Genomic DNA, 25565 nt, shown 5'->3' with positions numbered 1-25565 from the left:
AAATCCATTTCAATATTTGAGAAAAGTCAATATTGTAATATGGTATTTATATTGTATTATGTATATGTATGTATATATTTATATAACATAAATATATATATTATCATATTATTATGCTTATTATTGATACATCTTATATACATATATACATATTATATGACTGTACATATATTATTTATAATATGTATTATAACACATACCTATAATGTGTATTTTATATATTATTTATATTATATAATATAATATTATAAAAATAGATCATATATATAATACATAGCATACCATACATATATATACATATTATATACATATATACATATTTACGTATTATATGCATATATTATCTATGTTATGCCTTACAATATGTATAACAATCAACCGAGCTTAATTAAAACAGAAATAAAAGTGTATCTTTATAACAAAGCTACTTTAACATCACACATATGAAATCAGTTTAATGTTTGCAAAAGGCAAATATTATAATATATATTCATAACAATTATTATGTCTAAACTTAATTAAAAACAGAAATAAAAACTGCATCTTTATGACAAAGTTACTTTAACACCACTCATATAAAACCCATTTCAATATTTGTGAAAAGCCAGCATTATAATATGCATTTATAGCAACTATTGTGTCTAAACTTAATTAACAACAGAAAAACCCCAGTTTTATAGCAAAGTTATTTTAACATTAGACATATAAAATGCATTTCAATATTTGTGAAAAGCCAATATTATAATATGATATTTACATTATATATACATCTATGTCTACGTCTACGTATGTATATATTTATATAACATAAATATATTATAATATTACTGTGCATATTATTGATACATTTTATATACATATATACACATTATATACCTATACATATATTATTTATAATATGTATTATAGTATGTATCTATAATGTGTATTTTATATATCATATATTATATAATATATTATAATATTATAAATATATATAATCGATATAATATATCGCATACAATTTGTATTATAATATATATTATATACATATATACATATTGACATATTGTATGCATCTGTCCCTGTCCCTGTCCCTGTCCCTGTCCCTGTCCCTGTCCCCTCTGTCCCTGTCCCTGTGTCCCTGTCCCTGTCCCCATCTCTGTCCCCTCTGTCCCTGTCCCCATCTCTGTCCCTGTCCCACCCCACAGCTCCAGCTGGTGCCACCACGGTTGATGTCCTTTGGGGAGGTGGCCTGGGGGAGCCTCTGCTCATCCAGCGCTCCCTGACCTTCATCCCCAAATCCATCCCTGACCTTCATCCCAAAATCCATCCCTGACCTTCCTCCCTGACCTTCATCCCCAAATCCATCCCTGACCTTCATCCCAAAATCCATCCCTGACCTTCCTCCCTGACCTTCATCCCCAAATCCATCCCTGACCTTCATCCCAAAATCCATCCCTGACCTTCATCCCAAAATCCATCCCTGACCTTCCTCCCAAAATCTGTCCCACAGCTCCATCCCACATTTTCAGTACAGAAATCCATCCCTGGCTGGGTTCTGTCTCCATCCCTGACCTTCATCCCTGACCTTCATCCCAAACCTTCATCCCAGAAATTCATCCCAAATCTCCACCCTGGCTGAATCCTCCATCCCAAACCTTCATCCCAAAATCCATCCCTGACCTTCATCCCAAAATCCATCCCTGCCCCCATCCCAAAATCCATCCCTGACCTCCATCCCAAACCTTCATCCCAAAAACTCATCCCAAATCTCCATCCCTGGCTGAATCCTCCATCTCTGACCTTCATCCCAGAAATTCACCCCAAAATCCACCCCAAATCCCCATCCCTGCCCTCCACCCCTGGCTGTGTCCTCCCTTCCAAACCTTTGTCCCAGAAATTCACCCCAAAATCCATCCTGCACCTTCATCCCAAAATCCACCCCAAATCTCCATCCCACACCTCCATCCCTGGCTGTGTCCTCCATCCCAGGTTTTCATCCCAGAAATTCACCCCAAAATCCATCCCTGCCCCCCATCCCCGGCCGCAGCTGCTCTGGGAATTCCATCCCAGTTCCTCACAGCCCAGGAGTTCTCCCCAAATCCCCCAAAATCCCCCCAAATCCCCCACATCCCTGAAATCCCCCCCAAATCCCCCAAATCCCCCAAGTCCCCCACATCCCTGAAATCCCCCCCAAATCCCCCAAATCCCCCAAATCCCCCACATCCCTGAAATCCACCCAAATTCCACAAATCCACTCAAATCCCCCAAATCCCCCAAATCCCCCAAAATCCACCCAAATCCCCCCAAACCCCCACATCCCTGAAATCCCCCCCAAATTCCACAAATCCACTCAAATCCCCCAAATCCCCCAAATCCCCCAGATCCCCCCAAAATCCCCCCAAATCCCCCAGATCCCCCCAAACCCTCCCTTTGTTCCAGGATTTGGGGGAATCTGGGGAGATTTGGGGTGGATTTGGGGAATTTGGGGTGGATTCAGAGTGAATGTGGGGGGATTTGGGGGAATCTGGGAGGATTTGGGGGGGTCTGAGGTGGATTTGGGGGGATTTAGGGCAGATTTTGGGGATTTTGGGGGGATTTAGGGGGGATTTGGGGAATTTGGGGCAGAGTTGGAGGGATCTGGGGGCTTTGGAGGGAATTTTGGGGGGGTTTGAGGCAGATTTGGGGCGATTTAGGGGAATTTGGGAGGACTTAGGGCAGATTTGGGGGATTTTGGGGGGATTTGGGGTGGATTTAGTACGTATATGGGGGAAATTGGGGGATTTTGGGGGTGCTTGGGGAGATTTGGAGGAATTTGGGGGATTTTGGGGGAATTTGGGGGGATTTAGGGCGGATTTTTGGGATTTAGAGATTTTGGGGCAAATTTTGGGAGGGTTTGGGGGATTTAGGAGGGAATTTGGGTGGGTTTAGGGGGAATTTGAGGGAATCTGGGGTGTTTGGGGGGATTTGGAGTGGATTTGGAGTGGATTTGGGGCACATTTGGGGGATTTGGGGAGATTGGAGGGGATTTGGGAGGTTTTGGGGGAATTTGGGTTGGATTTGGGGTGTTGGGGTGGTTTGAGGGATTTGGGGGGATGTGAGGGGGATTTGGGCAGGATTTGGGAGGATTTAGGCCGCATTCCGGGGATTTTGGGGTGATTTAGGGGGGAATTTGGTGAATTTGGGAGGATCTGGGGAACTTTGGGGGAATTTGGGGCGGATTTGGGGTGGAAATTCCCCCGTGGGGTCGCGATGAGGCTCTGAAGCCGCTTTTGCCCAAACCGAAAAGAAAAAAAAAAAAGTGACTTTGGGGAGAAAACTTTAATAAATGTATAAACTTTCATCAATTTACAAACGTTTATAAACATTAACAACAAACATTTCCCGCCCGCTCCCCTCAGGCCCCGCCGCCATTTTGGCCCTGAGCGATAACGCCACTTCCGGCGCCTCCCTCTGACGTCACCCCCGGTTCCGGCGCGGCTGTGGCGGAGCGAGGCGGGCCCGGGAGGTACCGGGGGGGATTTGGGGCCCCCGGGGGGGATTTGGGGCTCCCGGGGCGGATTTGGGGCTCCCGAAGGGGCTCGGGAGGTGCCCGGGGGGGCGGGGGCGGCTCTGGGGCGGCCCCGGCGGTGGAACCGGGGCTTCTCCCGTTCGCTGCCTCCGGTACCGAGCGCTCTCCCTCCCCTGTGCCCCCGGGCCTTTCCCCGCTGCCCTTTTCCTTCTCGTCCCGTCCCTGTTCCCTCCCGCTTTTCCCTTTTTGCCTCTTTTTCTCCTTTTTTTTTTCTCCTTTTTTTTCTCCTTTTTTTTCTCCTTTTTTCCACCTTTTCCTCCTCCCCTTTCCCTTTTTCTTTCCGTTTCCCCTTTTCCCCTTCCTCCTTTTCCTTTCCCTTCTTCTTCCCCCTTTCCCTTTTCTCTCTTTTCCTCCCGTTTTTCTCTTTTTTCCTCTTTTTTCTCTTTTTCCTTCCCTTTTTCTCCGCTTTTCCCCGTTTCCCCTCTCCCTTTCCCTCCCGTTCGTCCACTCTCTTTTTCCTTTTCCCTTCTCCTTCCCCTTTTTGTTTTTCCCCTTTTCCATTTTCCTTTCCCCTTCTCTTCTTTCTTCCTTTCCCTTTTCCTTCTCTTTTTCCCTTTTTCTCTTTCTCTTTCCCTTTTCCTCCCCTTTTCCCATATTCCCTTTTCCCCCTTTTTCCTCTTTTTCCTGCTTTTTCCCATTCCCATTTCCTTTCCCATATTCCCATTTTTCCTTTTCCCCATTTCCCCCCTCTTTCCTTCCCTCTTCCCAATTTTTCCCTTTTTCCCCCCCCATTTTCCCCATTCCCCCCCATTTTCCCTTTTTTCCCCCTTTTTCCCTCCCTTTTCCCAATTTTTTCTCTTTTTTCCCCTCCTTTCCCCATTTTTCCCATTTTCCCCATTTTCCCCTCTTTTCCCCCATTTTCCCCATTTTCCCCATTTCCCACTTTTTTCCCCATTTTTCCTCATTTTTCCCCCTTTTTCCCTCGCTTTCCCCCATTTTCCCCCCATTTTTCCCCATTTTCCCCCCATTTTCCCCATTTTCCCCATTTTCCCCCATTTTTACCCATTTTTTCCCTTTTTTTCCCCTCCTTTCCCCATTTTTCTCCTTTTTCCCCCATTTTCCCAATTTTTCCCATTTTTCCCCCATTTTCCCCCCTTTTTCCCCCATTTTTCCCCATTTCTTCTCCATTTTTCCCCTTTTTTCCCCCTTTTCCCCCCATTTTTCCCCCTTTTTCCCTCCCTTTTCCCCCCCTTTTTCCCCTCCTTTCCCCATTTTTACCCATTTTTTTTCCCTTTTTTCCCCCCTCCTTTCCCCATTTTTCCCCTTTTCCCCCCATTTTCCCAATTTTTCCCATTTTTTTCTCATTTTTCCCCCCTTTTCCCCTCCCTTTCCAAATTTTTTCCCATTTTCCCCCATTTTCCCAAATTTTTCCCCATTTCCCCCCTTTTCTCCCTCCCTTTTCCCCATTTTTCCCCCATTTCCCCCCATTTTTCCCCTTTTTTTTCCCCCTTTTCCCCCCTTTTTCCCCCTTTTCCCCCATTTTTCCCCATTTCTTCTCCATTTTTCCCCCTTTTTCCCCCTTTTCCCCCATTTCTTCTCCATTTTTCCCCCTTTTTCCCCCATTTTCCCCATTTTCCCCCCATTTTCCCCCCTTTTTCCTCTTTTTCCCCATTTTCCCCCTTTTTCCCCATTTTTTTCCCATTTTCCCCCATTTCCCCCATTTCCCCCCATTTTTCCCCATTTCCCCCATTTTCCCAATTTTTTCCCCATTTTCCCCCATTTCCCCCCCCCCCTTTCCCCCATTTTTCCCCATTTTTCCCCCCTTTCCCCGTTCCCAGCCATGATCGAGGTCGTCTGCAACGACCGCCTGGGGAAGAAGGTCCGGGTGAAATGCAAATATCCTTCCTGGGCCCGGGGTTTGGGGTTTAGGGGGGATTTGGGGAGGCTTAGGGGAAGTTTAGGGGGGATTTGGGGAGGCTTAGAGGGAATTTGGGGAGGTTTTGGGGGGATTTGGGGAGGTTTTGGGGGGATTTGGGGAACTTTAGGGGGGATTTGGGGAGGTTTGGGGAGGTTTAGAGGTGATTTGGGGAGGTTTTGGGGTGTTCTGGGTGGGATTTGGGATTTTGGGGGAAGTTTTTGGGGGATTTGGGGGGATTTGGGGTGTTCTGGGGGGATTTGGGGTTTTGGGTGAGGTTTAGAGGGGATTTGGGGAGGTTTTGGGGAGGTTTTGGGGAATTTTAGGGGGGATTTGGGGAGGTTTTGGGAGTGTTCTGGGTGGGATTTGGGGTTTTGGGGGGATTTGGGGTTTTGGGGAAGGTTTTTGGGGGATTTGGGGAGGTTTAGAGGGGATTTGGGGAACTTTAAGGGGGATTTGGGGAGGTTTTGGGAGTGTTCTGGGTGGGATTTGGGGTTTTGGGGGGATTTGGGGAAGTTTTGGGGAACTTTAGGGGGGATTTGGGGAGGTTTTCGGGGGATTTGGTGAAGTTTTGGGGCGTTCTGGGTGGGATTTGGGGTTTTGGGGGGGTTTTGGGTAGGGTTTTGGGAGGATTTGAAGATTGGGGTGGTTTTGGAGAAGTTTTGGGAAGTTTTGGGGTGTTGGGAGAAGTTTTTGGGGGATATTAAGGGGTTTTGAGGAGCTTTTGGGGGAGATTTTGGGGTGATTTGGTGGCTTTTGGGATGTTTTGGTGTTGTTTTGGGATGTTTTGGGGATATTTTGGGAGCTTTTGGGGGTGTTTTAGGAAGGATTTGAGGTTTTGGGGAGATTTTGGGGTTTTGAGGAGGTTTCAGGGAGGTGTGTGGGAGGTTTTGGGGCAGGTTTTGGGGTGGTTTTTGGGGATTGTTTTGGGGATTTTTTGGGGGGTGTTTGGGGCTGTTTTGGGGGTGTTTTGGGGCAGGTTTTGGAGGATTTTGGGGTGTGTTTTTGGGGTATGTTTGGTCTGGTTTTGGAGGTGTTTTGCTGTGGTTTTGGGGTGTTTGGGGCAGGTATTGGAGGGTATTTGGGGCAAGATTTTGGAGTTTTGGGCTGGTTTGGGGCAGTTTTGGGGCAGGTTTTGCTGAGCTTTTGGGGTGTGGTTTTGGAGGATTTTGAGGTGGTTTAGGGGTGTCTGGGCTGGTTTTGGGGCAGTTTTGGAGGATTTTTGGGTGGTTTTAGGGTGTCTTTGGGCTGGTTTCGGGGCTGTTTTGAGGCAGTTTTGGGGTTGTTTTGGGGCAGGTTTTGGGGTGTTTTGGTCTGGTTTTGGGGGGTATTTTGGGGCAGGTTTTGAGCTGGTTTTGGGGCAGTTTTGTGGTGTGTTTGGGCTGGTTTTGAGGCAGGTTTTGGGCTGGTTTTGGGACAGTTTTGGGGTGTGTTTGGGCTGGTTTTGGGGTGTGTTTGGGCTGGTTTTGAAGCAGGTTTTGGGCTGGTTTTGGGGCTGGTTTTGGGACAGTTTTGGGGTGTGTTTGGGCTGGTTTTGGTCTGGTTTGGGGGCAGGTTTTGGGGTGTGTTTAGGGTGGTTTTGGGGTGTGTTTGGGCTGGTTTTGGGGCTGTTCTGAGGCAGTTTTGGGGCAGTTTTGGGCTGGTTTTGGGGCAGGTTTTTGGGTGGTTTTGGGGCCATTTTAGGGTGTGTTTGGGCGGGTTTTTGGGGCAGGTTTTGGGGTGGTTTTTGGGGTGTTCTGGGGTGTGTTTGTGCTGGTTTTGGGGCAGGTTTTGGCGTGGTTTTGGGGCCGTTTTGGGGTGTGTTTGGGCTGGTTTTGGGGCAGGTTTTGGCGTGGTTTTGGGGCCGTTTTGGGGTGTGTTTGGGCTGGTTTTGGGGCAGGTTTTGGGGTGGTTTTTGGGGTGTTCTGGGGTGTGTTGGGGCTGGTTTTGGGGTGGTTTTTGGGGTGTTCTGGGGTGTGTTTGGGCTGGTTTTGGGGCAGGTTTTGGGGCTGTTTTGGGGTGTGTTTGGGCTGGTTTTTGGGGCAGGTTTTGGGGTGGTTTTTGGGGTGTTCTGGGGTGTGTTTGGGCTGGTTTTGGGGCAGGTTTTGGGGCTGTTTTGGGGTGTGTTTGGGCGGGTTTTTGGGGCAGGTTTTGGGGTGGTTTTTGCGGTGTTCTGGGGTGTGTTTGGGCTGGTTTTGGGGCTGGTTTTGGGGTGTTCTGGGGTGTGTTTGTGTCCCCGTTTCCTTGACGGCGGGGCAGCCCCGAGGACTCAATCCGGGACCTGAAGAAGCTGATAGCGGCACAGACCGGCACGCGCTGGGACAAGATCGTGCTCAAAAAATGGTCTGGGGGCACCTGGGGGGTTTTGGGGGGTTCTAAGGCAGCAGCTGAGGGGTTTGGGGTGGTCTGGGGCCCACAGGGGGTTTGGGGAGGGGTTTGAGGGGCACCTGAAGGGTTTTGGGGGCTCTAGGGGAGCACCTGAGGGGTTTTGGGGGGTCAGGAGGGAGCCCCGGGGTTTTGGGGGGCCCTGGGGGGGGTGCTGCCTGCTCTGGGGTTTTGGGGAGGGGGTGACACCCCCCCCTTCCCCTCCCCCCAGGTACACGATCTTCAAAGACCACGTCACGCTTGGGGACTGTATCCACCCAAAATGCCACCCCAAAAACCCCCCGAACCCCAAAAACCCGACCCCAAACACCCCTCAGAATCCCAGAAACCGAACACCAAACATCCCCAAGAACCCCAAAAAACCCAGAACCCCAAAAACCTGACCCCAAACACCCCACAGAAACCCAACCCTAAAAACCTCCCAGAACCCCAAAAACCCCTCAGAACCCCAAAACCTCTCCTAAAACCCAAACATCCCCAGAATCCCAAACACCCCAGAGCCCCAAAAACCCCCCAGAGCCCCTGCCCAAAACCCTTCATCCCCAGAACCCCAAAAACCCCAGAACTCCAAAAATCCCCCAGAAACTCTCGCCAAAATCCTTCAACCCCAAAAACCCAACCCCAAAACCCCAAAAACCCCACTCCAAAAACTGCTGAACCCCAAAATCCTCCAACCCCAAACACCGCTCAGAACTCCAAAAATCCCAGAACCCCAAAAAATCCCCAAAATCCCAAACACCCCAGAACCCCAAAAACCCGGAATCCCAGAAACTCTCCCCAAAATCCTTCAACCCCAAAACCCTCCGACCCCAGAACCCCAAACAACCCCCAGAGCTGCTCCCCAAAACCCTTCAGCCCCAAAACCCCAAAAACCTGACTCAAAAAGCTGCAGAACCCCAAAATCCTCCAACCCCAAACACCCCTCAGAACTCCAAAATCCCAGAACCCCAAAAAAATCCCCAGAACCCCAAAACCCCCCCAAAATCCCAAACACCCCCAGAACCCCAAAAACCCCAGAACCCCAAAACCCAGAATCCCAGAAACTCTCCCCAAAACCCTCCGACCCCAGAACCCCAAACAACCCCCAGAGCCCCTCCCCAAAACCCTCCAACCCCAAAAACCCAACCCCAAACACCCCAGAACCCCAAATTCGTTTCCTTGACGGCGGCTCCAGATGAGATCCACGACGGGATGAACCTGGAGCTCTACTACCAGTAGGGCCCCACCAGTCCGGACCAGTACGACCCAGAACAACCCAGAACGACCCAGTCTGGACCAGTACAACCCAGTACAACCCAGTCCAGACCGGTCCGGACCAGTACAACCCAGTCCAGTCCAGTCCAGCCATCCCAATGCTCCCAGTCCGGACCAGTCCAGACCGGTGTGGACCAGTCCAACGCAGTGCAGCCCCCCCAGTCCAGCCCAGTGCTCCCAGTATATCCCAGTCCAGCCCAGTCCCCTCCCCCATTTCCGGCCTAGCCCCGTTTGTTGATCAATAAAAGCGATTTTTGGGCCTCCGGGCGATTTTTGGCGTTTTCTGGCGATATCCGGGGGTTGTGTCACAATATCGCGATTTTAAGGCTATATCGCAGGTGTTTTGTCGCGATATCGCGATTTTAAGGCGCCATCTGGTGGTTGTGTCGCGATATCGCGATTTTCTGGCGGCGTATCGCGATGTTTCCTGCGGGGGTGCCCGAGCCCGGATCCCGGCAGGACGAGCCCCGCGGCACCGGGGAACGGCCGCGACAGGAGGAGAATCGCGACAGCGGCTCGGACCAGGCGCTGCTCGGGGCAGCCCCGTCACCATGGCAGCGGGGGCCTTCCTTGGGGCGGTGCGCCTCGTTGCTATGGTAACGGCGGGTTTCCAATCAGGCGCTGCTCGGGGCAGGCCCGTCACCATGGCAGCGGGGGCCTTCCTTGGCGCGGCGCGCCTCGTTGCTACGGTAACGGCGGGTTTGCAATCAGGCGCCGGGCGGGGCAGCCCCGTTGCTATGGCAGCGGGGGGCCTTCCATGGGGACGGCGCGCAATATGGCGGCGCCCATGGCGAGCGCGGGAACGGGTGAGGGAGGCGGGGGAGCCCCGGGCGGGAACGGGAGCGGGAGCGGGACCCGGAGCGGGAGCGGGACCCGAGCGCCGCCTCCCTCTGCCCTCAGGGCCGCGGCCGGGGCGGCGCTGAGCGCGGGGGCCGGAGCCGGTACCGGGCAGCGGAGCTGGGAGCGCCCGGGAATGGCGGAGAGACCGGGACGGGCCAGGGTGAGTGAGGGGAGACAGGTGAGAGGATCCGGGTGTGGGAGCCCCTCGTGCCTCACCTGTGCCCTGTGGGGAGATTTCCGTGCTTCCGTTTCTGCCAAGGGAATTTTGTCTTTCCCCAGGCTGCCAGGGCCCGGAGCAGCTCGCCAGGTGAGTGTTCTCACCTGTCCCCACCTGTCCTTGTCCCCCTCACCTGTCCTCACCTGTCCTCATCCCCTCACCTGTCCTCGTCCCCCTCACCTGTCCTCATCCCCCTCACCTGTCCCCACCTGTCCTCGTCCCCTCACCTGTCCCCTCCTGTCCTCATCCCCTCACCTGTCCTCACCTGTCCTCATCCCCTCACCTGTCCTAATCCCCTCACCTGTCCTCATCCCCTCACCTGTCCCCACCTGTCCTCGTCCCCCTCACCTGTCCTCATCCCCTCACCTGTCCTTGTCCCCCTCACCTGTCCCCACCTGTCCTCGTCCCCTCACCTGTCCCCTCCTGCTCTCCAGGGGATTTGGGTCCCTGGCAATGCTGGGATGGAGCGGGGCGGGAATGTCCCGGGGACAGGTGAGGTGGGACAGGTGAGGTGTTTGAGGACACAGGTGAGGGGCTCCAGGAGCTTTTCTGACCTGCCTGGTGCGGGGAACCCACCTGAGCTCACCTGAGCTCACCTGGGCTCACCTGAGCTCACCTGGGGCTCACCTGAGCTCACCTGGGCTCACCTGAGCTCACCTGGGGCTCACCTGAGCTCACCTGAGCTCACCTGAGCTCACCTGAGCTCACCTGGGCTCTGTCCTGTTCCAGATCCCATCGGGGACGTGCTCGGGGAGCTCCTGGGATCCGATGGTAAAGTGGGAGCTCCCAAGGGGGTCACCTGGGGGGGTCACCTGGGGGGATCCCCCCCCTCCCCGTCCCCCCCGTCTCCGGGTCCATCCCCGACCCCTCTCGTTTCCAGAGGAGGCTCCGGCTCCGCCCTCCCGAGGTTCCCACGCCCCCTTCCTGCAGGTGAGCCCCAGGTGAGCCCAGGTGGGTCCAGGTGAGCTCTGGGTGATCCCAGGTGGGCTCTGGGTGACCCCAGGTGAGCTCAGGTGACCCCAGGTGGGCTCAGGTGAGCTCAGGTGGGCTCAGGTGACCCCAGGTGAGCTCTGGGTGACCCCAGGTGAGCTCAGGTGACCCCAGGTGGGCTCAGGTGATCCCAGGTGGGCTCAGGTGATCCCAGGTGGGCTCAGGTGAGCTCAGGTGGGCTCAGGTGACCCCAGGTGAGCTCTGGGTGACCCCAGGTGAGCTCTGGGTGACCCCAGGTGAGCTCAGGTGACCCCAGGTGGGCTCAGGTGAGCTCAGGTGGGCTCAGGTGACCCCAGGTGAGCCCCTCCCAGCCTCCTTCTCCAGCTGTGCTCACCTGGGAGCCCCTGGGGCCCCACCCCCTCACCTGGGCTATGCCCGGGGTGGGGCCGGGATTGGGATTGGGATTGAGGGGGGGGAAATCCCAAAAAACAGGAAATTCCCAAACCCGGGAAATTCCCAAAGAACGGGAAATTCCCAATGGGGAATGGGAAATTCCCAACAGGGAATGGGAAATTCCAAAAAACCATGAAATTCCAAAAAACCATGAAATTCCAAAAAACAGGAAATTCCCAATGGAGAGCGGGAAATTCCCAGTGGAGAAGTGGAAATTCCCAGCAGGGAACGGGAAATTCCCAAAAACCAGGAAATTCCCAAAGAGTGGGAAAATCCCAAAAAACGGGAAATTCCCAGTGGAAAATGGGAAATTCCAAAAAACAGGAAATTCCCAATGGAAAATGGGAAATTCTCAAAGAACAGGAAATTCCCCAAACACGGGAAATTCTCAATGGGAAACAGGAAATTCCCAGTGGGGGAAGGGAAATTCCCAAAGGGAAAGGGGAAATTCCCAAAGAGTGGGGATGGGAAATTCCCAAAGAACGGGAAATTCCCAGTGGGGGAAGGGAAATTCCCAAAGGGGAAATTCCCAATGAATGGGGAATGGGACATTCCCAAAGAACGGGAAATTCCCGATGGGGGAAGGGAAATTCCCAAAGAACAGGAAATTTCCAGCGGGGAACGCGGAAGGGGCGAAGCTGAGCGGGGCAGAATTCCCAAAGGATTTGGGATCCCACCTGGGCTGCAGGTGAGGGCAGGAGCTGCTCCCCCCGGAGCTGGATCCCATGGATCACCAGATCCCATGGATCACCAGATCCCATGGATCACTGGGATCACCGGGATCCCACGGCTCACTGAGATCCCATGGATCCCACGGATTGTCAGGATCCAGTTGATCCCACGGGTTTCCAGGATCCAGATGATCCCATGGATCACCGTGACCCCGTGGAACACCCGGATCACCAAGGGCAGCTGGATGACCTGGACGAGCTGGACGCAGAAATCCTGGGAATGGCCAGAGCCGGGTCCAGGCCGGGGAAACGCGGTGGGAAGGGGCCGGGTCCCCAGAAAGGTACTGGGAATTCCTGTGGGATCAACCCCAATCCTGTGGGATCAACCCCATTCCATGGGATCAACCCCAATCCCTGTGGGATCAACTCCATTGCTGTGGGATCAAACCCCATTCTTTGGGATCAAAACATGGGATCAACCATGGGATCAAACCCTATCCCTGTGGGATCAAACCCCATTCCTGTGAGATCAAACCCCATTCCATGGGATCAACCCAAATCCCAAGGGATCAAACCCCATTCCTTGGGATCAAATCCCATTCCACAGGATCAACCCCATTCCCTGTGGGATAAAACCCCATTCCCTATGGGATCAAACCCCATTGCTGTGGGATCAACCCCATTGCTGTGATATCAACCCCATTCCATGGGATCAACCCCATTGCTGTGGGATCAACCCCATTGCTGTGGGATCAAAACATGGGATCAACCATGGGATCAACCCCATTCCATGGGATCAAACCCCTTTCCTGTGGGATCAGCCCCATTCCTGTGGGATCAAACCCCATTCCATGGGATCAAACCCCTTTCCTGTGGGATCAGCCCCATTCCTGTGGGATCAGCCCCATTCCATGGGACCAACCCCATTCTTTGGGATCAACCCCCGTTCCCCCTCCAGGGCCGTCCCAGATCCCGGGGTCCCCCGGAGGAGCCAGCGGGGGCTGGGAACAGCTCTGGGGAGGGGACACAGGGAGGGGACACAGCGGGGACACTGGAGAATCCCAGAGCTGGGTACACCCAGAGATGTCCCAGATCCTGTTGGTGACAACCAGGGATGTCCCAGAGCTGGTCAGTGACACCCAGACTGCTGGTGACACTGGACATGTCCCGCAGTTGGTGACACCTGGAGATGTCCCAGTGCTGGTGACACCCAGGGGTGTCCCATTGTTGGTGACACCTGGAGATGTCCCAGAGCTGGTGGCACCCAGGGATGTCCCAGAGCTGATTGGTGACAGCCAGGGATGTCCCATTGTTGGTGACACCTGGAGATGTCCCAGAGCTGGTGGCACCCAGGGATGTCCCACTGTTGGTGACACCTGGAGATGTCCCAGAGCTGGTGACACCCAGGGGTGTCCCAATGTCGGTGACACCCAGGGGTGTCCCAGTGCTGGTGGCACCCAGGGATGTCCCTGAGATGTCCCAGAGCCAGTGACACCCAGGGATGTCCCAATGTTGGTGACACCCAGGGATGTCCCTGAGATGTCCCAGAGCTGATTGGTGACACCCAGGGATGTCCCATTGTTGGTGACACCCAGGGATGTCCCTGAGATGTCCCAGAGCTGATTGGTGGACACCCAGGGATGTCCCAGTGCTGGTGACACCCAGGGATGTCCCAATGTCGGTGACACCTGGAGATGTCCCAATGTCGGGGACAGCCAGGGATGTCCCAATGTCGGTGACACCTGGAGATGTCCCAGTGCTGGTGGCACCCAGGGGTGTCCCATTGTTGGTGACATCTGGAGATGTCCCAGAGCTGATTGGTGACAGCAAGGGATGTCCCAGCGTTGGTGACACCTGGAGATGTCCCAGAGCTGGTGGCACCCAGGGGTGTCCCAATGTCGGTGACACCCAGGGGTGTCCCAGTGCTGGTGGCACCCAGGGATGTCCCTGAGATGTCCCAGAGCCAGTGACACCCAGGGATGTCCCAGCATTGGTGACACCTAGAGATGTCCCAGAGCTGATTGGTGACAGCCAGGGATGTCCCAATGTTGGTGGCACCCAGGGATGTCCCAGAGCTGGTGACACCTGGAGATGTCCCAATGTCGGGGACAGCCAGGGATGTCCCTGGGATGTCCCTGAGCTGGTGGCACCCAGGGATGTCCCTGAGATGTCCCCGAGCCGGTGGCACCCAGGGACGCCCCAGATGCCATCAGTGCCATCCCCCCAGCCGCGCCCCCCCCGCCCCGATGTCACCTTTGGGGACGACGTCGATGACCTGATGGACTCGCTGGGACTCGGCAGCGGCGCCGCCGGAGCCGGGAGCGCCGGGAACGCCGGGGGGGTGAGGGGACACCGGGAGGGGGACGGGGACAGGGGTCCCGGTGCCAGCCCGGTGCCAGCCCGGTGCCAGCCCCGCCTGTGCCCAGCCAGGGGCTCCGGAGGGGCCGCGCCGGGATCCAGGAGCAGCCGGGAAAGGCGGAATTCCAGCCGGAGCCCAGGGGGCAGGAGCAGCCGGGTGAGCACGGCCGGGGTGGGGATCCACGGGAGGGGCTCCGGAGGCGCCAGATCCCGCCGGGAATTCCCAGCAGGAGCAGCACAGGGGTTTTCCCATCCCAATCCCATTGGGAATTCCGGGCAGGAGCAGCACAGGGGTTTTCCCATCCCAATCCCATTGGAATTCCGGGCAGGAGCAGCACAGGGGTTTGCCCATCCCAATCCCACTGGGAATTCCCAGCAGGAGCAGCACAGGGGTTTTCCCATCCCAATCCCACCGGGAATTCCGGGCAGGAGCAGCACAGGGGTTTTCCCATCCCAATCCCACCGGGAATTCCCAGCAGGAGCAGCACAGGGGTTTTCCCATCCCAATCGCATTGGCAATTCCCAGCAGGAGCAGCACAGGGGTTTTCCCATCCCAATCCCGCCGGGAATTCCGGGCAGGAGCAGCACAGGGGTTTTCCCATCCCAATCCCGCCGGGAATCCCAGCAGGAGCAGCACAGGGGTTTTCCCATCCCAATCCCATTGGCAATTCCCAGCAGGAGCAGCACAGGGGTTTTCCATCCCAATCCCGCCGGGAATTCCCAGCAGGAGCAGCACAGGGGTTTTCCCATCCCAATCCCGCCGGGAATTCCCAGCAGGAGCAGCACAGGGGTTTTCCCATCCCAATCCCATTGGGAATTCCGGGCAGGAGCAGCACAGGGGTTTTCCCATCCCAATCCCATTGGGAATTCCGGGCAGGAGCAGCACAGGGGTTTTCCCATCCCAATCCCACCGGGAATTCCCAGCAGGAGCAGCACAGGGGTTTTCCCATCCCAATCCCGCCGGGAATTCCCAGCAGGAGCAGCACAGGGGTTTTCCCATCCCAATCCCACCGGGAATTCCGGGCAGGAGCAGCACAGGGGTTTTCCCATCCCAATCCCGGTGGGAATTCCCAGCAGGAGCAGCACAGGGGTTTTCCCATCCCAATCCCATTGGGAATTCCCAGCAGGAGCAGCACAGGGGTTTTCCCATCCCAATCCCGCCGGGAATTCCCAGCAGGAGCAGCACAGGGGTTTTCCCATCCCAATCCCGCTGGGAATTCCGGGCAGGAGCAGCACAGGGGTTTTCCCATCCCAATCCCGCTGGGAATTCCGGGCAGGAGCAGCACAGGGGTTTTCCCATCCCAATCCCGCTGGGAATTCCGGGCAGGAGCAGCACAGGGGTTTTCCCATCCCAATCCCGCTGGGAATTCCGGGCAGGAGCAGCACAGGGGTTTTCCCATCCCAATCCCACTGGGAATTCGGGCAGGAGCAGCACAGGGTTTTTCCCATCCCAATCCCACTGGGAATTCCGGGCAGGAGCAGCACAGGGGTTTCCCCATCCCAATCCCATTGGGAATTCCGGGCAGGAGCAGCACAGGGGTTTCCCCATCCCCAATCCCACTGGGAATTCCGGGCAGGAGCAGCACAGGGGTTTTCCCATCCCAATCCCGCTGGGAATTCCGGGCAGGAGCAGCACAGGGGTTTTCCCATCCCAGTCCCACTGGGAATTCCCAGCAGGAGCAGCACAGGGGTTTTCCCATCCCAATCCCACTGGGAATTCCAGGCAGGAGCAGCACAGGGGTTTTCCCATCCCAATCCCACTGGGAATTCCGGGCAGGAGTAGGACAGGGGTTTTCCCATCCCAATCCCGCTGGGAATTCCCAGCAGGAGCAGCACAGGGGTTTCCCAGAGGTTTAATCCCATTGGGAATTCCGGGCAGGAGCAGCACAGGGGTTTTCCCATCCCAATCCCACTGGGAATTCCGGGCAGGAGCAGCACAGGGGTTTCCCCATCCCAATCCCATTGGGAATTCCCAGCAGGAGCAGCACAGGGGTTTCCCATCCCAATCCCGCTGGGAATTCCGGGCAGGAGCAGCACAGGGGTTTTCCCATCCCAATCCCACTGGGAATTCCGGGCAGGAGCAGCACAGGGGTTTTCCATCCCAATCCCATTGGGGGATCCACAGGAGGGGTTCCAGAGGGTCAGAATCCCACTGGAATGCCACTGCAGGAACTCTGAATTCCACTGGGAATTCCAGGCAGGTGTTTTCCATGGCCAGTCCCACTGGGAATCTCGGGAATTTCGGGAGTTTTGGGAATTTGGGGTCACCTGTTGTTCCGCAGGGCCGGGCGGGGCCCAGGTGGAGCCGGGATTTCCCTTCGATCCTACGAGCCCTCGGTGGCCTCGGGGACCCGGCGGAGACGGAGGTACGGGGGGGAGGGGGATGTCCCCCACCCAGCCGTGTCCCTCAATGTCCCCACGGTCCCCAACATCCATGTTCCCAGTGTCCCCATTGTCCCCTGCCCAGTCCCCATTGTCCCCAATGCCTCCACTGTCCCCATTGTCCCCAAGTTCCCCCAGTGTCCCTGTTTTGCTCAGTGTCCCCAGTGTTCCCATTGTCTCCTGCCCAGTCCCCACTGTCCCCAGTGTCCCCATTGTCCCCAATTTCCCCCAGTGTCCCTAATGCCCCTGGTGTGCTCATTGTCCCCCATATCCCCATTGTCCCCAATGTCCCGAGTGTTCCCATTGTCCCCTGCCCAGTCCCCATTGTCCCCAATGCCTCCACTGTCCCCACTGTCCCCCAGTATCCCTAATGCCCCAGTGTGCTCATTGTCCCCAATGCCCCCATTGTCCCCATTGTCCCCAATGCCCCCATTATCCCCATTGTCTCCAATGTCCCCATTGTCCCCAATATCCCCAGTGTTCCCATTGTCCCCTTTGTCCCCTGCCCCAGTTCCCAGTGTCCCCAATGCCTCCACTGTCCCCAGTTTCCCCAGTGTCCCTAATGCCCCGGTGTGCTCATTGTCCCCCATATCCCCATTGTCACCAGTGTCCCCCAATGCCTCCACTGTCCCCAGTGTCCCTGTTTTGCTCATTGTCCCCTTGTCCCCAGTGTCCCCAGTGTCCCAGTGTCCCCAGTGCCCCCCATTGTACCCCTATCGTCCCCAATGTCCCCCAGTGTCCCCAGTGTCCCCAGGGTCCCTCTCCCCCCACAGGTGTCCTGCTGGGAGCAGCTCCCGCCGTCCCTCCGGCCGCCTGGCTGGGGCTGAAGGACGAGGATTTCCTGGGATTGGAGGATGAGGATTTTCCAGGATTGGGACAGAAGGACAAGGATCCTACAGGACTGGGATCGAAGGACAAGGATTTCCTGGAGTTGGGATCAAAGGACAAGGATTTCCTGGAGTTGGGATCAAAGGACAAGGATTCCTGGGATTGGGACCGAAGGAAAAGGATCCCGCAGGATTGGGACAGAAGGACAAGGATCCCTCAGGATTGGGACAGAAGGACAAGGATTTCCTGGGGTTGGGATCGAAGGAAAAGGATCCCCTGGGACTGAGAACCAAAGGACAAGGATTTCCCCAGGATTGAAACCAAAGGACAAGGATTTCCCAGGATTGAAACCAAAGGACAAGGATTTTCTGGGGTTAGGATCGAAGGACAAGGATTTCCCGGGACTGGGACAGAAGAACAAGGATTTCCCGGGACTGGGACAGAAGGACAAGGATTTCCCTGGATTGGGATCGAAGGACAAGGATTTCCCGGGACTGGGACAGAAGGACAAGGATTTCCCTGGATTGGATCGAAGGACAAGGATTTCCCCTGGATTGGAGGATCGAAGGACAAGGATTTCCCGGGACTGGGACAGAAGGACAAGGATTTCCCTGGATTGGGATCGAAGGACGAGGAGCCCCCCGGGATCCCCGGTGCGGGACCGGCGCTGCCCTGGCGCCGCCCTGGCCCCGGAGCGATCCCGGGCGGAGCCTCCGGAGCCGAATTCCCACCCCCGGAGGGGCCCGGAGCCCCCGAGCCCGGCAGGTAAAGGGAACCCCCGGGAACACCGGGAACCCCGGGAACCCCCGGGAACCCCCGGAACTCCCACCTGGCATCCACGGGATGTCCGGGATCGGGGGTCCCAGCCCGGGGTGTCCTCCAGGTGTCCCCGAGGATGTCATTGTCCCAGGTGTCCCCAGGGGATGTCCCTGTCCTCCAGGTGTCCCCGAGGATGTCATTGTCCCAGGTGTCCCCAGGGGATGTTCCCTGTCCCAGGTGTCCCCAGGGGATGTCCCTGTCCCGGGGTCCCCTCCAGGTGTCCCCGAGGATGTCCCTGTCCCAGGTGTCCCCAGGGATGTCCCTGCTCCAGAATTCCCCCCACCTGAGCTCCTCCCACCTCCCCGCTCCCAGGACAAGGCTCAGCTCACCTGGGTGGGACACCGGTGTCACCTGGGTGGGTTCAGGTGTCACCTGGGAGGGTTCAGGTGACCAGTGTGGGGGAGGGGACCCTGGGATGGAGGTTTGGGGTGTCCCTGTTCCCTCTGAGTCCCAAAGGTGCCATCCCTGACACTGGGCAGGGGGGGTGACACAGCTCAGGTGACACAGGTGGGACAGGTGACACAGCACAGGTGGCACAGGTGGCAGAGGTGATACAGGTGGCACAGGTGACTCAGGTGATACAGGTGACAGAGGTGACACAGGTAAACACAGATGACCCAGGTGGCACAGGTGACCCGGGTGGCACAGGTGACACAGGTGGGACAGGTGACACAAGTGGAACAGGTGGCACAGATGACCCAGGTGGCACAGCACAGGTGGCACAGGTGACCCAAGGGTGGCACAGGTGACACAGGTGGCACAGCACAGGTGACAGAGGTGACCCAGGTGGCACAGATGACCCAGGTGGCACAGGTGACCCGGGTGCACAGGTGACACAGGTGACCCAGGTGGCACAGGTGACCCGGGTGGCACAGGTGACACAGGTGACCCAGGTGGCACAGGTGACACAGGTGGCACAGGTGACCCAGGTGGCACAGCACAGGTGGCACAGGTGACACAGGTGGCACAGGTGACCCAGGTGGCACAGCACAGGTGACCCAGGTGGCACAGATGGCCCAGGTGACCCCAGGTGGCACAGGTGACACAGGTGGCACAGCACAGGTGACCCAGGTGACCCAGGTGGCACAGCACAGGTGACCCAGATGGCACAGGTGACCCAGGTGGCACAGGTGACATAGGTGACCCAGGTGGCACAGATGGCACAAGTGACCCAGGTGCTTGGACACAGCACAGGTGACCCAGGTGACCCAGGTGGCACAGCACAGGTGACCCAGGTGGCACAGGTGACCCAGGTGACCCAGGTGGCACAGCACAGGTGACCCAGGTGACCCAGGTGGCACAGCACAGGTGGCACAGGTGACCCAGGTTGCACAGGTGACCAGGTGGCATAGGTGACCCAGGTGGCACACCACAGGTGACCCAGATGGCACAGGTGACCCAGGTTGGCACAGCACAGGTGGCACAGGTGACACAGGTGGCACAGGTGACCCAGGTGCACAGCACAGGTGACCCAGGTGGGCACAGATGGCCCAGGTGACCCAGGTGGCACAGGTGACACAGGTGGCACAGCACAGGTGACCCAGGTGACCCAGGTGCACAGCACAGGTGACCCAGATGGCACAGGTGACCCAGGTGGCACAGGTGACACAGGTGACCCAGGTGGCACAGATGGCACAAGTGACCCAGGTGGCACAGCACAGGTGACCCAGGTGACCCAGGTGGCACAGCACAGGTGACCCCAGGTGGCACAGGTGACCCAGGTGACCCAGGTGCACAGCACAGGTTGACCCAGGTGACCCAGGTGGCACAGCACAGGTGACCCAGGTGGCACAGATGGCCCAGGTGACCCAGGTGGCACAGCACAGGTGACCCAGGTGGCACAGATGGCCCAGGTGACCCAGGTGGCACAGGTGACCCAGGTGGCACAGGTGGGACAGGTGACCCAGGTGACCCATGGTGGCACAGGCCAGGCCGGGCTGGGGGTCCCTGCCCCCCTGACCCTCCCGTGGGATTTGTCCCCCCAGGCTGGAGCTGCCCCTCGGGACACGCCCCCGCGGGCAGGTGGCAGCAGGTGAGGCCTCTGTCACCCCTGGTGTCCTCGGAGGTCACCTGGGCAGGGCAGGGGACACCTGGGGACCCCTCTGGGACTGGGGGGATAATGGGATATTGGGATAAAACAGGATAGTAGGATAGTGGGATAACAGGATAACGGGATAGTGGGATAATGGGATAACGGGATGATGGGATAACGGGATAATGGGATAACGGGATGATGGGATAACAGGATAACGGGATGATGGGATAACGGGGATGATGGGATAACGGGATAATGGGATAACGGGATGATGGGATAACGGGATGATGGGATAGCAGGATAATGGGATAACGGGATGATGGGATAACAGGATGATGGGATAACAGGATAATGGGATAGCAGGATAATGGGATAACGGGATGATGGGATAACGGGATGGTGGGATAACGGGATGATGGGATAACGGGATGATGGGATAACGGGATGATGGGATAGCGGGATGATGGGGATAACGGGATGATGGGATAGCGGGATAATGGGATAACGGGATGATGGGGATAACGGGATGATGGGATAGCGGGATAATGGGATAACGGGATGATGGGATAACGGGATGATGGGATAATGGGATAACGGGATGATGGGATAACGGGATAACGGGATGATGGGATAACGGGATGGTGGGATAACGGGATGGTGGGATAACGGGATGATGGGATAGGCGGGATAATGGGATAACGGGATGGTGGGATAACAGGATGATGGGATAACGGGATGATGGGATAGCGGGATGGTGGGATAACGGGATGATGGGATAGCGGGATAATGGGATAACGGGATAATGGGATAACAGGATGGGATAATGGGATGGATAATGGGATAACGGGATAATGGGATAACAGGATGGGATAATGGGATGGAAAATGACATAACAGGATAATGGGATGGCGGGATAATGGGATAGGATCCATGGGATTGATGGGATTAATGGTTTGGGATCAGTGAGATCATATGGGATGGGATGGGATCCATGGAAAGGATCCATGGGATGGGATACAATCAATGGGATGAATAGGATCCATGGGATAGGATGGATGGGATGCATGGGATTGGATCCATGGGATGGGGCTGGATGTGGTGGGATAATGGGATCCATGGGATGGGACGGGATCCGTGGGATGGGATCCATGGGATGGGGCTGGATGGGGATAATGGGATAGGATGGGATCCGTGGGATGGGATCCATGGGATGGGACGGTTCCGTTCCTTCCGTGTGTCCCAGTGATGGATTTGTCCCGTTTTCCACCCCAGCTGTGCAGGAGGTGCCGGGTCCTGCCGCGCCCGCTCAGGTGGGTGCTGGGGTCGGGAGCAGGGAGCATCCCTGGGGATCCCTTGGGATCTGGGGGGGCTGGGCATGGATCAGCATTCCCCAGCAGAGGGGAGCTGCCCTTCCCAGGCCTCTCCTGGAGCATCCCTGTGTCCCCGCAGGAGGATCCAGCCTCTCCTCCAGCCCCGTCCCGCCCGGAGAATCCCAGAGCTCTCCCGTCCTGGCTCTGCCCGGAGCATCCCGCAGCTTTCCCGGCCCGGAGGCACCACGAGGGTCCTGGAGCTCTCCCATCCCAGCCCCACCAGGAGGATCTGGGAGCTCTCCCATCCCAGCCCCACCAGGAGGATCTGGGAGCTCTCCCATCCCCGGCCCCACCAGGAGGATCTGGGATCTCTCCCATCCCGGCCCCCACCAGGAGGATCTGGGATCTCTCCCATCCCGGCCCCACCAGGAGGATCTGGGATCTCTCCCATCCCGGCCCCACCAGGATTCCCAAACTCTCCAGTCCCACCCGTGCCAGCAGCATCCCGGCTGTGGGATCGCCCTGCGCAGCCTCCAGGCCCGGCTGAGGAGCTGGAGAACCAGGTGGGGGCTGGGGGGGTCACCTGGGGGGTCACCTGTGGGACCCTGGCCACACGGGGAACTGGAGGTGGCCGCAGGAGCCCCGTCCCCAGGATGGCACCTGCAGCCTGTCCTCAGGGTGGCACCTGCAGCCTGTCCCCAGGGTGGCACCTGGAGCCTGTCCCCAGGGTGGCACCTGGAGCCCGTCCCCAGAGTGGCACCTGCAGCCCATCCCCAGGGTGGCACCCACAGCCCGTCCCCAGGGTGGCACTGCAGCCCATCCCCAGGGTGGCACCTGCAGCCCGTCCCCAGGGTGGCACCTGCAGCCTGTCCTCAGGGTGGCACCTGCAGCCTGTCCCCCAGGGTGGCACCTGGAGCCCGTCCCCAGAGTGGCACCTGCAGCCCATCCCCAGGGTGGCACCCACAGCCTGTCCCCAGGGTGGCACCCACAGCCTGTCCCCAGGGTGGCACCTGCAGCCATCCCCAGGGTGGCACTGCAGCCTGTCCCCAGGGTGGGCACCTGGAGCCCGTCCCCAGGGTGGCACCTGCAGCCCGTCCCCAGGGTGGCACTGCAGCCCGTCCCCAGGGTGGCACCTGGAGCCTGTCCCCAGGGTGGCACCCACAGCCCATCCCCAGGGTGGCACCTGCAGCCTGTCCCCAGGGTGGCACCTGCAGCCCGTCCCCAGGGTGGCACCTGCAGCCTGTCCCCAGGGTGGCACCTGCAGCCATCCCCAGGGTGGCACCTGGAGCCCGTCCCCAGGGTGGCACCTGCAGCCCGTCCCCAGGGTGGCACCTGCAGCCTGTCCCCAGGGTGGCACCTGGAGCCTGTCCCCAGGGTGGCAACCCACAGCCTGTCCCCAGGGTGGCACCCACAGCCTGTCCCCAGGGTGGCACCTGGAGCCTGTCCTCAGGGTGGCACCCACAGCCTGTCCCCAGGGTGGCACCTGCAGCCGGTCCCCAGGGTGGCACCCTGCAGCCTGTCCCCAGGGTGGCACCTGGAGCCCGTTCCCCAGGGTGGCACCTGCAGCCTGTCCCCAGGGTGGCACCTGCATCCATCCCCAGGGTGGCACTGCAGCCCATCCCCAGGGTGGCACCTGCAGCCTGTCCCCAGGGTGGCACCTGGAGCCCGTCCCCAGGGTGGCACCTGCAGCCCGTCCCCAGGGTGGCACCCACAGCCTGTCCCCAGGGTGGCACCCACAGCCTGTCCCCAGGGTGGCACCTGCAGCCTGTTCCCCAGGGTGGCACCTGCATCCATCCCCAGGGGTGGCACTGCAGCCCATCCCCAGGGTGGCACCTGCAGCCTGTCCCCAGGGTGGCACCTGGAGCCCGTCCCCAGGGTGGCACCTGCAGGCCCGTCCCCAGGGTGGCACCCACAGCCTGTCCCCAGGGTGGCACTGCAGCCATCCCCAGGGTGGCACCTGGAGCCTGTCCCCAGGGTGGCACCTGCAGCCTGTCCCTCTCCCCCCCAGGTGCGGACGCTGGAGCTGGAGCGGGCACGGCGGGCACCGGTCCTGCAGGAGCTCCCGGAGAGCTGCCACAGGTAACAAACGGGGTCTCACCTGTGCTCCCAGTTCCCCCGCTCCTTCCCTGGATCACCTCGGGGGCACGGCATCACCCCAGATCCTCCCAGAATCACCCCGCACCCCAGGATCACCCCAGATCCTCCCAGAATCACCCCGCACCCCAGGATCACCCCATATCCTCCCAGAATCACCCCGCACCCCAGGATCACCCTGCACCCTGGATCACCCCAGATCCTGCCAGGATCACCCCACCCCGGGCACAGGATCACCACCAGATCCTCACAGGATCACCCCATACCCCAGGATCACCCCAGACCCCAGGATCACCCCAGAGCACAGAATCACCCCCAGATTCCAGGGTTACCCCAAATCCCTGGATCACCCCAGATCCCAGGTCATCCCAGACCCCTGGATCACCCCGCACCCACAGGATCACCCCAGATCCTCCCAGGATCACCCTGGGGCACAGGATCACCCCAGACCCCAGGGTCATCCCCAGAATCCAGGATCATTCCAGACCCCCAGGTTCACTCCAGATCCCTGGATCACCCCAGATCCCTGGATCACCCCAGATCCCTGGATCACCCCAGATCTCTGGATCACTCCAGATCCCCAGGATCACCCCAGATCTCTGGATCACTCCAGATCCCAGGATCACCCCAGACCCCCAGGACCACCCCAGACCCCAGGATCACCCCCAGATCCCTGGATCACTCCAGATCCCAGGATCACCCCAGACCCAGGATCACCCCGGATCCCTGGGATCACTCCAGATCCCAGGATCACCCCAGACCCCAGGATCACCCCGGATCCCTGGATCACTCCAGATCCCAGGATCACCCCAGACCCCAGGATCACCCCAGATCCCTGGATCACTCCAGATCCCAGGATCACCCCGGATCCCTGGATCACCCCAGACCCCAGGATCACCCCGGATCCCTGGATCACTCCAGATCCCAGGATCACCCCGGATCCCTGGATCACCCCAGACCCCAGGATCACCCCGGATCCCTGGATCACTCCAGATCCCAGGATCACCCCAGACCCCCAGGTTAACTCCAGATCCCTGGATCACCCCAGATCCCTGGATCACTCCAGATCCCAGGACCACCCCAGATCCCAGGATCACCCCCAGACCCCAGGATCACCCCAGACCCCAGGACCACCCCAGACCCCAGGAGCAGGACGAGCAGCTCACAGGTAAATTCCCTCCGAGCGCATCATTCCAGTGGGACCCTCTGCTCCATCCCAAGGGCTCAGAGCCGATCCCATGGAATCCAGACGGTCCTGGGACAAATCCTGGTGTCCAGAAGGATCCCTGCGCCTGTAGATCCCTGTCCCAGCCCTCCTGGGGGCATTCCTGGCCAGGGCTCTGCTGGTCCGAGTGGCCAGTGGCGCTCGAACAGGGGCTCGGCTCCGTCCGGGATCCCACCGGATCCCCAGGAAATGGAAAAGTTCACAAAATTCTCAGACTTCACGGAATTCACAGAATTCGTGGGATTCATGGAATTCACAGAATTTGTAGAATTCGCAGAACTAATGGAATTTGCAGAATTCTCAAAATTCACAGAAGTCACAGAATTCACTGAATTTGCAGAATTCACGGAAGTCACAGAATTCACTGAATTTGCAGA

The 25565-nt window shown here is 57.3% G+C and overlaps 2 protein-coding genes across 2 annotated transcripts; both read left to right on the top strand.

Moving 5' to 3' along the window:
- Window positions 1–3429: 3429 nt before the first annotated feature.
- On the top strand, window positions 3430–9293 carry UBL5 (ubiquitin like 5). Its single transcript, XM_064402070.1, has 5 exons — window positions 3430–3490; window positions 5332–5389; window positions 7647–7730; window positions 7984–8021; window positions 8947–9293. Exons 2-5 carry the CDS (start codon window positions 5334–5336, stop codon window positions 8988–8990), a joined length of 222 nt encoding a protein of 73 aa, XP_064258140.1. The 5' UTR covers window positions 3430–3490; window positions 5332–5333; the 3' UTR covers window positions 8991–9293.
- Window positions 9294–9746: 453 nt separating this feature from the next.
- Window positions 9747–18248, top strand: LOC135288681 (uncharacterized). The gene is made up of 10 exons (XM_064402061.1): window positions 9747–9832; window positions 9927–10026; window positions 10146–10173; window positions 10813–10854; window positions 10964–11024; window positions 12319–12478; window positions 14365–14478; window positions 14568–14652; window positions 16778–16861; window positions 17651–18248. Exons 2-10 carry the CDS (start codon window positions 10000–10002, stop codon window positions 17989–17991), a joined length of 942 nt encoding a protein of 313 aa, XP_064258131.1. The 5' UTR covers window positions 9747–9832; window positions 9927–9999; the 3' UTR covers window positions 17992–18248.
- The last annotated feature ends 7317 nt before the right edge of the window (window positions 18249–25565 follow it).

Source organism: Passer domesticus, chromosome 34 (assembly GCF_036417665.1).
Source record: "Passer domesticus isolate bPasDom1 chromosome 34, bPasDom1.hap1, whole genome shotgun sequence".
NCBI classification, from domain to species: Eukaryota; Metazoa; Chordata; class Aves; order Passeriformes; family Passeridae; genus Passer; species Passer domesticus.
The sequence above is the reverse complement of the archived record's forward strand: the minus strand, read 5'-3'. Positions and strand labels throughout refer to the sequence as shown.

Coding starts and splice junctions, on each gene's coding strand:
- LOC135288681 (XM_064402061.1), top strand. CDS start 10,000: ATGGCGGAGAGACCGGGACGGGCCAGG. Junction 10,174..10,812: donor GGCCCGGAGCAGCTCGCCAG/GTGAGTGTTCTC, acceptor GTCCTGTTCCAG/ATCCCATCGGGGACGTGCTC. Junction 16,862..17,650: donor GGGACCCGGCGGAGACGGAG/GTACGGGGGGGA, acceptor CTCCCCCCACAG/GTGTCCTGCTGGGAGCAGCT.
- UBL5 (XM_064402070.1), top strand. CDS start 5,334: ATGATCGAGGTCGTCTGCAACGACCGCCTGGGGAAGAAGGTCCGGGTG. Junction 7,731..7,983: donor AAGATCGTGCTCAAAAAATG/GTCTGGGGGCAC, acceptor CCCTCCCCCCAG/GTACACGATCTTCAAAGACC. Junction 8,022..8,946: donor CCACGTCACGCTTGGGGACT/GTATCCACCCAA, acceptor CGGCGGCTCCAG/ATGAGATCCACGACGGGATG.